Source organism: Martes martes (genome assembly GCF_963455335.1).
Source record: "Martes martes genome assembly, chromosome: 16".
In the NCBI taxonomy this organism is placed as follows: Eukaryota; Metazoa; Chordata; class Mammalia; order Carnivora; family Mustelidae; genus Martes; species Martes martes.
In genome coordinates this window covers 43,320,927-43,332,550 of record NC_137904.1, presented here as the reverse complement: position 1 = coordinate 43,332,550, position 11,624 = coordinate 43,320,927, and the positions used below count along the sequence as shown (strand labels likewise).

Genomic DNA, 11,624 nt, shown 5'->3' with positions numbered 1-11,624 from the left:
CTCATTTCTAACATTATTACCTGATCCACTGCCTCCTCTTTCAAATGTCACCCTCTTCCAGTGTAGGCTTTCTAGTCCCTCTCACCAGTTATTTCCTCAACAATCTGGTCCCTTTGGAAAGCTGGGGAGGGGGCAAAGCTTGCTCCTACCTCCTCACCTCTCACTTTGCAGTGGTGATATTTCCTCCTGTGTTTGCCCTCACCAAAATCCAAATGGTACTGGGGCCAGTCTCTGGAGGAGGGCAGGCTGCATAAAAATGGATCTCCTTCCCCAAAGGAGAGGCCCTGCCAGCCCCACCCCCCATGTACACACACACACCTGCATTCATGGACATAAAACCATCTCAGTGACGCCAGAGCCCCTTTCATCTCGGGATCTCCCAGCGCCAGGCAGAACCCTAATTACCCCAGCACCCCCCTGGCCCCGCCGGTTCCCCCACTGTCATTAGCCCAGTTTTACCAGCGGGGGCCACAGCCTTTCCTTTCCCCGCTCCCAGGGCGGGGCCCCGTCTCCAGAGTCTGCTCTTGGGGTGGTGTGTGTGTGTGTGTGTGTGTGTGTGTCTGTGTCTATGTCTGTGTTAAGGGGAACTGCTCTACCAATTGCCTGGTTTATACTGTGCAGAATCACTTGCTATGTGTGGGGTTCTAAGTCTGTCTGAGTAGGGCTGCCCTTGTTCATGTCCCTCTCAAGCTCTTGGATCCTCATCTCTGTTGGAGACACTTCTCTTGGGGTGGGGGTGGGGTGGGTGGAGCACCATTGGGGTCTGCAACTCACAGGGGAGGGGAAGGTGCCTCTCTTGGGACCCCCTGGGAATCATGGGGATAACAAGGGTGGCTGGGATGAAACCTGCGGGCTGCAGAGTGGGTGATGATGAGGGGTATGCAGTGGGAGAAGGGAGCCTGCAGTGCTCAGTGGCAGCTGCACTGGGAATTTGAGTCTACCGTGTGCAGAGTCAGCATGCAGTCCGTGAACCTGTGGGTTCAGCCTGGGCTTGCAGTGGACATGCAACAGCAGCAGTGTGGGGTGGAAGGCTGCATCGTGGAGAGTCAGGGCAGTGTGCAGTGCGAGGTGCACTGAGGCTGGCTGTCTGCCAGTCAGTGCTACGTCTCAGTGATCATGTTTGTCTGATACCCCCGGGGGAGCAAGGCTGTGATATTCAGTGCTTAGGGTGCGTGCTCTACCCTGGATAGGAATAGTCTCTTGGGGTTGCACTGCCCAGGGAATTGAGCTAGAAGCCCCATGTATGGGATATCTTTATGAGATGAACTACATTTATACTCTGCATCCATCAGGCAGAACCAGGAGGCCATGGGGAAGTCTAGCACTAATCTGAATCAGGACAGGGTGACGCAGTCCAGAGGGGGAACACAAAAGTGCTATGGATTTGTCTCCCTTCCACTCCAGCTTCCTCCACGTTTGTTTCTCTGACAAAAGGCCCTAAAGATATCTGGTGAGGGAGACTTTTTGAAATCCTAGACCCAAAGCCATAGAAAATGAAGTGCTTCCTGATCTACCTCCCCCCCCACCCCACCAGGGGCAGAGTGGGGCACCTGGAACTCAAAAATAAGAGTTTACCACTCCCATCTTCTCCTTACCTCTCTGCCTTGGCTCCCAATATGGGCTAGTAACAGACCTGGGCAAGGGCAAAGTGAAGGGCACACGGCCTCTAAAGCAGGCATACGGCCAGATGCTGGGATCCAGCCCAGGTCTGGGCTTATAGCCCCTGCCTGGTGTTGCATCAGCCCCCTTTCTGCCCCACTCATCCTGCCTACCCCCATTTCTTGAAGCTTCTAGCTCCTCTCAGAGTCATTTCAGCCCCAGTTTCTGTTGCGTCCTTGCCAGGAAACCCCCACTCAGGCTGTCTCCTCCCATCCCCCCACCTCTGCTTCAGGGCTGAATCCTTGGGGAGAGCGGGGTGGGGGTGGGGCACAAGTGAGGATGGATAGATACCCTCCAAGGGGATCTGCCTGATGGTCCCCTCCCTCTCAGATTTTGGTTGCCAAGGAGGCAGCAGGAACAGCCTGTTCTCTGGGCTCCCATCGGAGCAGCTATGCCTGGGCCCCGCCCTCTCTCCCTTCCTCCTTCCTTCCTTCCCAGACTGTTGCTAGGAAGCACCCCAAGATTTCTCAGGGTCCCACCCCTAGAAATCAGGGGATCCAGATATCTTTCTGAAGAGCTTCCCCCAAAGCCTGGAAGCCAAGACCCCACACAGTATCCTCCACCCCTGCCAAGAAGCCACAAACATTTGGGGGGGGGTGTGGAAACAGGGGACAGGCCCTCTCCCAGCCTGCCCTGGAATGTGACCTGGGCCTCAGTAATCCCACCCCTCCCCCATCTGGAGCTCCTGGGCTCTGGGTGATGTCAGCAAGTGATGAAGTACCCAGCAGATACCCCCTGACTCTGCAGACACAGCCCCACTTATTGAGGAGTTCTGGAAAGACAGCAGGGGAAACCAGCTAAGAAAAGCTAAACCTCAGGTGTTTCTCCCCCTCAGTGATCTTTCAATCAAGAAGAGGTAGTGGAGGGACGCCTGGGTGGCTCAGTTGGTTAAGCGGCTGCCTTCGGCTCAGGTCATGATCCCAGCGTCCTGGGATCGAGTCCCACATCGGGCTCCTTGCTCAGCAGGGAGCCTGCTTCTCCCTCTGCCTCTGCCTGCCTCTCTGTCTGCCTGTGCTCACTCTCTCTGACAAATAAATAAATAAAATCTTTAAAAAAAAAAAAGAGGTAGTGGAAATGGAGAAAAGAAAGGGGGGACAGTTTATGGGACTTGGGGATCAGTTGGCTGGCAGATGAGAGACTGGGAAATTCACCAACTCTAGACCTGCTGAGGGTAAATGGGCCACTTAATGTCCCCCTCCTGATCATCTTTGTCCCATCAGGTGCCCTGGGTATGGGTCATAAAGCAGAGGGCCAGGGAAGGGACTCAGGCCTGGCTGAACCTTGCTCTTGGTAACTGAGGGATGAAGTGGAAAAAGAAGCTGACACCTTCTCCAGGTTGCCTTTCAGAGGTTCTTCTACTTTTATTCATTCTTTTGATACCTTTTTTTTTTTAAGCATTTAATATGTGCCAGATATTGGACCCCCTACATTTTCCAGCTTTTGGTTTCACACTTTTTTTTTTAAGATTTTATTTATTTATTTGACAGACAGAGATCACAAGTAGCAGAGAGGCAGGCAGAGAGAGAGGGGGAAGCAGGCTCCTGGCGGGAGCAGAGAGCCAGATGTGGGGCTTGAGCTGAAGGCAGAGGCTCAACCCACTGAGCCACCCAGGTGTCCCTGGTTTCACACTCTTGCATAGAGCCTCCTCATCCTGCCTTTACCAGGAGAGAGGGGAGGAGGGTAGGGGCAGAGTGTCCTTTACCACAGAGTTTGAGCCTTACCAGAATGCAGCCCTCCCCCCTCCAATGAAAGGAGATGGGACAAGCTGGTATGGAGGCCAAGAGTGTAGAGTGGTTCTCAGGGCCTGGAAGGAGGGGTGATGCAGAGGAAATGACAGGCTGGCTTCCTTTCCCTGCCACTGTCCAGGCCTGGGGATCACAGGACGTCTCTTCTCTGAGCTGGGAGTGTGGAGAGGGAAGTCATCCTTCAGGGAGTTGGAGAGGAAACTACTCCAATGGTTAGTTCAAATCTGCCTTTCATTGTCCTGGCTGGCTTCTCTCTGGACCTCTGTGGGGCAGTGGGAAGACAGACACGGGGAACTGTGGGAGATCCAGGAACTGTCCTGAGGTGGGTCCACATTGTAGGCTTCTCCCCTCCCCTCCCCCTCTCCCCCCAGAGAGATAGAAGTGGGGATTTTGATGTGGGACTGGTCGGGGAAGGGGACTGGTTTGGAACCAGCTGGATATGAGTGTGTGGGAACAAGTCTTTCTCCATGCACCTGCTGCCAATTAACTCCCCAGAGTGGGGGGACCCAGGCAAGCATCCAAAGAAAATTTTCCAGCTAGGGGAGGGGAAGGACTCAGTTTCCCCATGTAGAGAAGGGATGCTGAGACCCTTTGTGCCTTGTACGCTTACCAAGCATTTCAGTGTTTCTGGGTCTAGACTCGTGCCACTTTTCCTTACACTTTTTTCTAGCCCTGATAAGAAATGTCCCCATCCCTTTGGGTACCAAAAAGCCCTAATTCTCACAGCCCCTTACCCAGCCACAAGCCCCCCCGCTGGCCTACCAGCTCCTTTCCTGCCACTGCTCCAATGTTGCCATGTCATTCCTCCTGGGTGGCTTCCATCTGCCCCACTTTTCCAGGCGGACCCCTTCCCCCGCCAGACCAGCCAACAAGATGAAGAGGTTGGGGCTTGGAACTAAGGGAGCAGAGGTGGAAGCTCAGCCTTTATCAGTGCTGAGGGGGAAGAAATGGACGGCAAAAGAAAGTGGAGTAAGGAGGGCATTTGAGAGGAGCTGTGTGGAGGGACGGTTTCCTTTCTATCCAGAAGGGATGCTGATACCTCTTCTCTTACTCACAGGAGGATTTTCAGAGAGTCCCATCCTTGGGGACAGAGGATCCAGCCAAGGAGCCTGTGGGTCCTGGGAAGCTAATGTGGTGTGGAGGGAAGAGGTGGTGTATGGAAGGGCTGTCTCTGATATTGACAGACCAGAGAGGCAGGACAGTCAAAGTAGAGAAATTGAAGATGGCCCATGTCCAGAGCTAAGGGAGTCCTCATAGTCCCTTAGGAGTCCAGTCCTTGGGGGAACCCTGCCAAGCCTAGAAAGGGAGCTGCTGGTAAGAGGTGGGGGGACAGGGAAGGCAGATGGCCTGACTACAAACGCCGCCTCCCTGCCACTGTGAAGTGGGAAGGAGGTACCCCTCCACCCCCCAGAGATCTGCCAGGCTTTCTGCCAGAGAGGGATGGTTTAAGCTCAGAATATCACTATCCTCAGGGCCCAGATATTCCCACAAATGTACCAACACCCACTAACTCAGTCAGGAGCAGTCCCAAAGTTGACAGCTTCTCTCTAAGAGGGACAGTTTGGGCTATGAGGGATGGGAAAGGAGCTATAGGATCCAGGGATGGCTCAAAGGAGGGGGTGCTGGGGTGCTGTCACCGGAAGGGAATGGGTGGAGGGAGTAGACAAAGGCAGAGTTGGGGCCTAGGAGAAGGGAGGCCAGGTACATGTGAGGCTGCAGAAGAACAGGGTTTGTGGTTGTCTCAAGGGCGAGTGAGTGTGGGATTTGTGGTTGTCTCAAGTATGGCTGGGGGCAGGTTGGAAGTTAAGTGTGAGGAGTCTGGGTTCTCCCTCCTTCCTGCTTTGGAAGTTTGGCTCCACATATCTGGCAGCTGTTTTGCAGGAATACTATTTCCCAGTGGTGTCACTTAGGTAGGCACAAAGGGGAGCATAATGGAGGCAGTGTGGATGGGTACATGGCGGGGGGGGGGGGGAGGCTATAGGCAGTAATGACCTCAGAGGGCTGTGATCTGGTGCACCTTCAGCTGCACTCTACCCGTGAGAATAGGGGTCCTTGTCTCCCTGTTGTGATTTTGCTCCCATACCCAGAATCCTGTTATTCTCTGCCCCAAGGGCCAACAAGTTTGCTTGTAGAGTCTGAGTGCGCTGTGCTTCCAGATTCATCCCCCTGATGACTGATTTTGCGAAAGTGTGGCCAAAGAATGGTTGCTGGAAAATAGGGATGGAACTCGGCCTCAAGGACTGGGATATCAGCCTTAGGGTATGGGGTGGGGGAGCTGAAAGTAGTGGGTGGCAAAATGCTGGCTGTGGCCTCCATGTTTGCTCTTGTCCTTGATTATAAATGTTAGGGACGATCTGTCCCCAGGACAGGGCAGGGAAAAGGGCCATATATAGAGAAGGCTCAGACATTGGAGCCAGAGGTGAATAGCATGTGCTTCTGAGCTTCTCACGGAAGGTGGAAAAGAAGGCTAATGTCTAAAGCCCTGAATATAATTATGCATGATTTTGTTCCCTAGGATAAGCAAGACATTGTATTGTTTTTAATAAACTTAAAAAAAAAGGGTAGTTTTAGACTTATAGGAAAAGACTTGAACATAGTAGGGGCTCCATACATTCCATAGCCAATTTCTGCTTTTATTAGCCTCTTACATTAGTATGGTATTTTTTTTAAACATTTATTTATTTATTTACTTATTTATTTGACAGACAGAGATCACAAGCAGGCAGAGAGGCAGGCGGGGGGGGGGGGAGCAGGCTCCCCGCCGAGCAGAGAGCCCAATGTGGGGCTCCATCCCAAGACCCCGAGATCACAATCCAAGCCAAAAGCAGAGGCCTCAACCCACTGAGCCACCCAGGTGCCCCAGTATGGTATTTTTAACAGCTAATGAACTAATATTGATATGTTACTATTAACTAATGTCTATGCTTTACTCATAGTCCTTAAGTTTTCACCCAGTGTTCTTCTGTTCCAGGAGGACATCCAGGATGCCAAGTTATATTTAATAATTATGTCTCCTTAAGCCCTCTTGGCTATGACAGTTTCTTAGATTCTCCTTATTTTTGATAACCTTAACCTCAGTTTCCTCTTTACTTCTCCCCATATTCAAGCAGTATGCGGGGCCAGGAAATTCTGGGAGGACTGCCAAATTTGGGGGTTAAAGGGTGAAGTGAGTACAACTGATCAAGCCCGTGTCAACTCTGGAATACAGGTGAGGAAATAAGGATTCTGGTACACCCAGGGGTGTAAGAGCACCCCTCCCGCCCCCCCCCCAAAAAAAAAGTCTAGAAAGAGTAAGAGGTATTACTGAACGAACGCCACACCCCTGCTGTGCATAGTAACTAGCGTGTAAAGGAAGGGGGTCAGAATATCATTTAAATGCCTGGTCAGTAGTGACGTCTTTGGGCGACGCTTGCTTGAGAACGGTCTTTCAAGAGCTCTCCGCTCCCTCCGCCCCCTGAGTCTCTGATGTTTCAGCTTATACATGTCCTTCTCTAAAGCAGAGAAACAATGTGGGCTGGAGAGCTTAGTCCCTTCGCGCCCTCGCCAGCACTGTCCAAGGAACTACAATTCCCAGAAGACATCGCGGAGCGACCTGTCTCTTGCTGCATTATTATTGGCTCATGATTTTTACTCCCAGCCAATAGAAGTTAAGCTCTTTGATAAGTGCCAAGATGGAGATATCTAGGATCTAGAACTAGTTTGTACGGTAGGCTTGAAATTGGGGAGGTGGTGGATGAAAAGGAAATAGGGAATTATACTTTCAAGCTTGGGGTAGGTGGAAGAACTAGAGAAAAAAACTCTGGATTTGGGGTGGTAGTGTCTGAGGGACGCAGCCAGAGCTAAGGGCGTAATTAGGCAATCGGAATAGGCTTAACCCCTTGCCATCCTCTTTCTTCACTCTTTAAGGCCCTTGGACACCCTTTTCTTAGTGCTCCAATTGAAGAAAGGATGATGGAGGAAGGAACCTGACAGAATCTCTTCCTTATCCTCTTTCCCATTTTTTGTTTCTAATTCCTCTACCTCCCTTAAATCTCCCTATATCCGTTTCATTCCGCTCGGCCCTCCCCAGTTCTTTAATTCAGAATCCCCTCTCTCCTTCTCTTAGCTCAGTTTCTTCCACCGCAGAGCTGACCGCCACCGGCCCCTTGTCAGAGTGAAATCATGAAGGTAGTGAACTTGAAGCAAGCCATTTTGCAAGCCTGGAAGGAGCGATGGAGTGACTACCAGTGGGCAATCAACATGAAGAAATTCTTTCCCAAAGGAGCCACCTGGGACATTCTCAACCTAGCAGGTCTCAATGGAAGTAGGAAGGAAGGATGGGAAGGCTAAACCCAGAAAAGCTATAACCACTCAGTCTTGCTTTGTTATTCCCCTTGCAGAAGCACTACTGGAGCAGGCCATGATTGGACCTTCCCCCAATCCTCTCATCCTGTCCTACCTGAAGTATGCCATTAGTTCCCAGGTAAACTGCCCCATCTATTCCAGAGAGTGAGGATTTCAAGGTAAAAGACTTGGAGTACACTTGTCAGCTTACACTTTCTAGGTGAATTTGAACACAACACTTCTCTGAGCCTCAGTTGTCTTGTGAAAATAATAATACTTCATTGGTGCTGATAAATGTTATATTAACTTAAATATTCATGAATGCATCAGTGGTGTAGGCCTTGGGGATATAGCTGTGAACAAGACCTGATCCCAGTGCACAAGGAATTTAGTGGGAAATAACAGACATGAAAATAAGCAATCAGTCACAGGATGGGTTTATGATGTAGGGTAAGACAGTATTAGGAGAGTATGTGAGAGAGGCATGGAATTCAGTCAGCAATCAAGGAAGGCTTTCTGGAGAAAGTGTTGTTTAAACTAAGAACTTATTGTTAATAGGAATTAGCCAGGCAGATTGGTGAAAAGCAGAAAGAAAAGCATATGTAAAGCCTGGGAGGCAAAAATCGCGTGTTGTTTAGGAACCGAAAATTTGTATGGCTAGAGCAGTAGTTTTGGTTTCAGCATCCTTTTATGTTCTTAAAAACTATTGAGACTCCCACAAAGCTTTTGTTTATATGTGTTTCATGTATCCATATTTGCCATTTTAGAAATGAAACTGAGGAATTTAAAAAATATTTATGAACTTATATAAAAGTAACAAAAAGTAAAGTCTATTAAATAAAGCCTGTTATATTACATGTTAATATAAATAGCCTTTTAATGAAAACCATATTTTCCAAAACAAAAAAGCTAGTGAGGAAAGTGGCATTATTTTACGTTTTTGCTAATCTCTTTAATGGTTTAATAGAAGACAGCTGAATTCTCCTATCTGCTTCTGCATTCAATTGTTGCAGTAGGTTATTTTGGCTGAATTGTATGAAGAAAAATCTGTCCTCAGACATCAGATATTTAGTTTGAAAAGGGCAGAGATTTTTTTTTTTAAGATTTTATTTATTTATTTGACAGACAGAGATCACAAGTAGACAGAGAGGCAGGCAGAGAGAGAGGAAGGGAAGCAGGCTTCCTGTTGAGCAGAGAGCCGGATGCGGGGCTCAATCCCAGGACCCTGAGATCATTATCTGAGCTGAAGGCAGAGGCTTTAACCCACTGAGCCACCCAGGTGCCCCAGGGGCAGAGAATGTTAATAAGCTTTTCAGATAACTGGATATTCGTTGACACACTAAATTCAACAGGTGATGTGAAACCATATCAATGAACTTAAAAAAATTAATTAATTGATTTTTAAGTAAACTCTACATCCAACATGGGGCTTGAACTCACGACCCTGAGATCAGGAGTCACATGCTCTACCAACTGAGCCAGCCAGGCTCCACTCGAACTTCTTATACTCTGTTACATTAAAATCCATTGGTCTCTTTCTTGCACCTTGAACAGATCTTTTACTCATGCATAATTTTATAATGTCATGAATTGGTCATGTGGAACATATCTGTTACTGAGTTACACAGATATTCCAGTTGTTGACACATTTAATTATATGATTCACATGTCATGGAGCCTCTGGGACATTCTACATACTGTTGTGGGAGAATGTGGGAGAGTAGAAAAGGCAAATCAGGGATGCCTGGGTGGCCTAGTTGGTTAAGCCACTGTCTTTGGCTCAGGTCATGATCCCAGGGTCCTGGGATCGAGTCCCACATTGGGCTCCTTGCTCGGCAGGGAGCCTGCTCCTCTCTCCACCTCGGCCTGATGCTCTGCCTGCTTGTGGGCTCACTCGCCCTCTCTCTCTGTGACAAATAAATTAAAAAAAAAAAAACCTTAAAAAAAAAAGAAAAGAAAAGGCAAATCACATCTTAGCAGTATTTATTTATTAATTTATTTAAGATTTTACTTATTTATTTGACAGAGAGAGAGATCACAAGTAGGCAGAGAGGCAGGCAGAGAGAGGGGGAAGTAGGCTCCCCGCTGAGCAGAGAGCCCAATGTGGGGCTCGATCCCAGGACCCTCAGACCATGACCTGAGCCAAAGGCAGAGGCTTAACCTACTGAGCCACCCAGGCACCCCACATCTTAGCAGTATTTAAAAAATAGTTTTAACTTCATAGATTCCAGGGGTTCCTGGACCATATTTTGAGAACTGCTGGGCTAGCACTTCAAGAAGGAGATTGGTTTAGAGAGAGATAGGGAGGCCTGTGGGTGATAAAGGACCTGTGGGTGATGCTATAGAGTTTGGACTTAGTAATCATTTAAAGAGTTGTAAGTGGAGGAATGATGTGGTAGCATTTATGTATGTGTATGTGTATGTGTGTGTGTGTGTATAGCTATTTAACATGTAACAAAAATGCAGATCTTAAGACGAATTCAATGAGTTTTAGCAATTGTATATACCCATGTCACTAACATTCAAAATAAGATATGGAACATTTCTGTTTTCTCAGAAAGTTCTCTTGTGCCCCTTTCTATCCCATCCTCCTACAACCACTAGTTTTCTGTCACTGTAGATTAGTCTTGTCTATATTTGGAATCCACTGAAATGGAACCATATAGCAAACACTCTATACTCTGTCTTCTTTTGTTTTCCACAAATGTCTTTGAGGGGCACCTGGGTGGCGCAGTCGTTTGGGCATCCGACTCTTGGTTTTGGCCTAGGTCGTGGTCTCAGGGTTGTGAGATGGAGCCCCGGGTCAGGCTCTGTGTTCAGTGCGGAGTCTGCTTGGGACCTTCTCTCCCTCAGCCCCTCCCCTCTGTGCTTTCATTCTCTCTCTCTCAAATAAATAAATAAATAAATATGTCTTAAAAAAAATTTTTTTTTAAAGATTTCATTTATGTATTTGACAGAGAGATTACAAGTAGGCAGAGAGGCAGGCAGAGAGAGAGGGGGAAGCAGGCTCCCCGCTGAACAGAGAGCCCGATGTAGGGCCCGATCCCAGGACCCTGAGATCATGACCTGAGCCGAAGGCAGTGGCTTAAACCCCTGAGCCACCCAGGCGCCCCCAAAATAAACATTTTTGAGATTTATCTATGTGGCTGTGCATGTCATCAGTTCATTCTTTTTAGATTGCTGAGTAGTAACCCTCAGGCGGCATGTAGTTCTTGTACTTCCTGTTTCCTCTTAGCTTATGTCTGCTTTCCATGTGAGCACATACTCATCTACATTATTCTTTTACTGCTGCATAATGTTCCATGTGTACTGTAATATAGATTTTTAATTCTTTACTGTTATACTCATTGTTTCATTGAACTTTCTTTTTTTTTTAAAGATTTTATTTATTTATTTGAGAGAGGGGGAGAGAGAGAGCATGAGCGGGGGTGGGGAGGGGCAGAGGGACAGACTCCCTGCTTGAGCGGGGATTCCCGATTTGGAATTCAGTCCTAGGACCCTGAGCCAAAGTCAGACATTTAACTGACCTAACCACCCAGGCACCCCTCATTGAACATTCTTATACTTACTTGTCTACACTTCTGGGACCGTTTCCCTAGGATAGATATCTAGAAATGGAATTGCTAGTTTAAAGAATTCCCACATATTCAGGGTGCCTGGGTGGCTCAGTCAGTTAAGCATCTGATTCAGTTTTGGCCCACGTCATGATCTCAGGTTTGTGAGATCGTGCCCCGAGTCAGGCTCCATGCTGGGTGTGGAGCCTGCTTAAGATTCTCTCGCCTTCTCCCTCTGCCCTTCCCCCTCCCTTCTTCCTTCTCTAAAAAGAAAGGAAGGAAGGAAGGAAAAGAAAAAAATTCCCCCATATTCAATTATAGTACATCCTGCAATTTGCCCTCT

The 11,624-nt window shown here is 48.4% G+C and overlaps 1 protein-coding gene across 4 annotated transcripts in view; it reads left to right on the top strand.

Moving 5' to 3' along the window:
• The window catches only part of MED24 (mediator complex subunit 24), a 33,811-nt gene that overhangs the window by 1,148 nt on the left and 21,039 nt on the right, over nt 1-11,624 (top strand). Inside the window, exons 1-3 of one of the 4 annotated variants that reach the window (XM_080825927.1) lie at nt 7,063-7,110; nt 7,510-7,695; nt 7,784-7,866. In XM_080825927.1, coding sequence (XP_080682053.1) covers nt 7,566-7,695; nt 7,784-7,866 — 213 coding nt within the window. In that variant the 5' untranslated portion in view covers nt 7,063-7,110; nt 7,510-7,565. The other 3 variants (XM_080825929.1, XM_080825928.1, XM_080825930.1) reach the window with 3 other exon arrangements.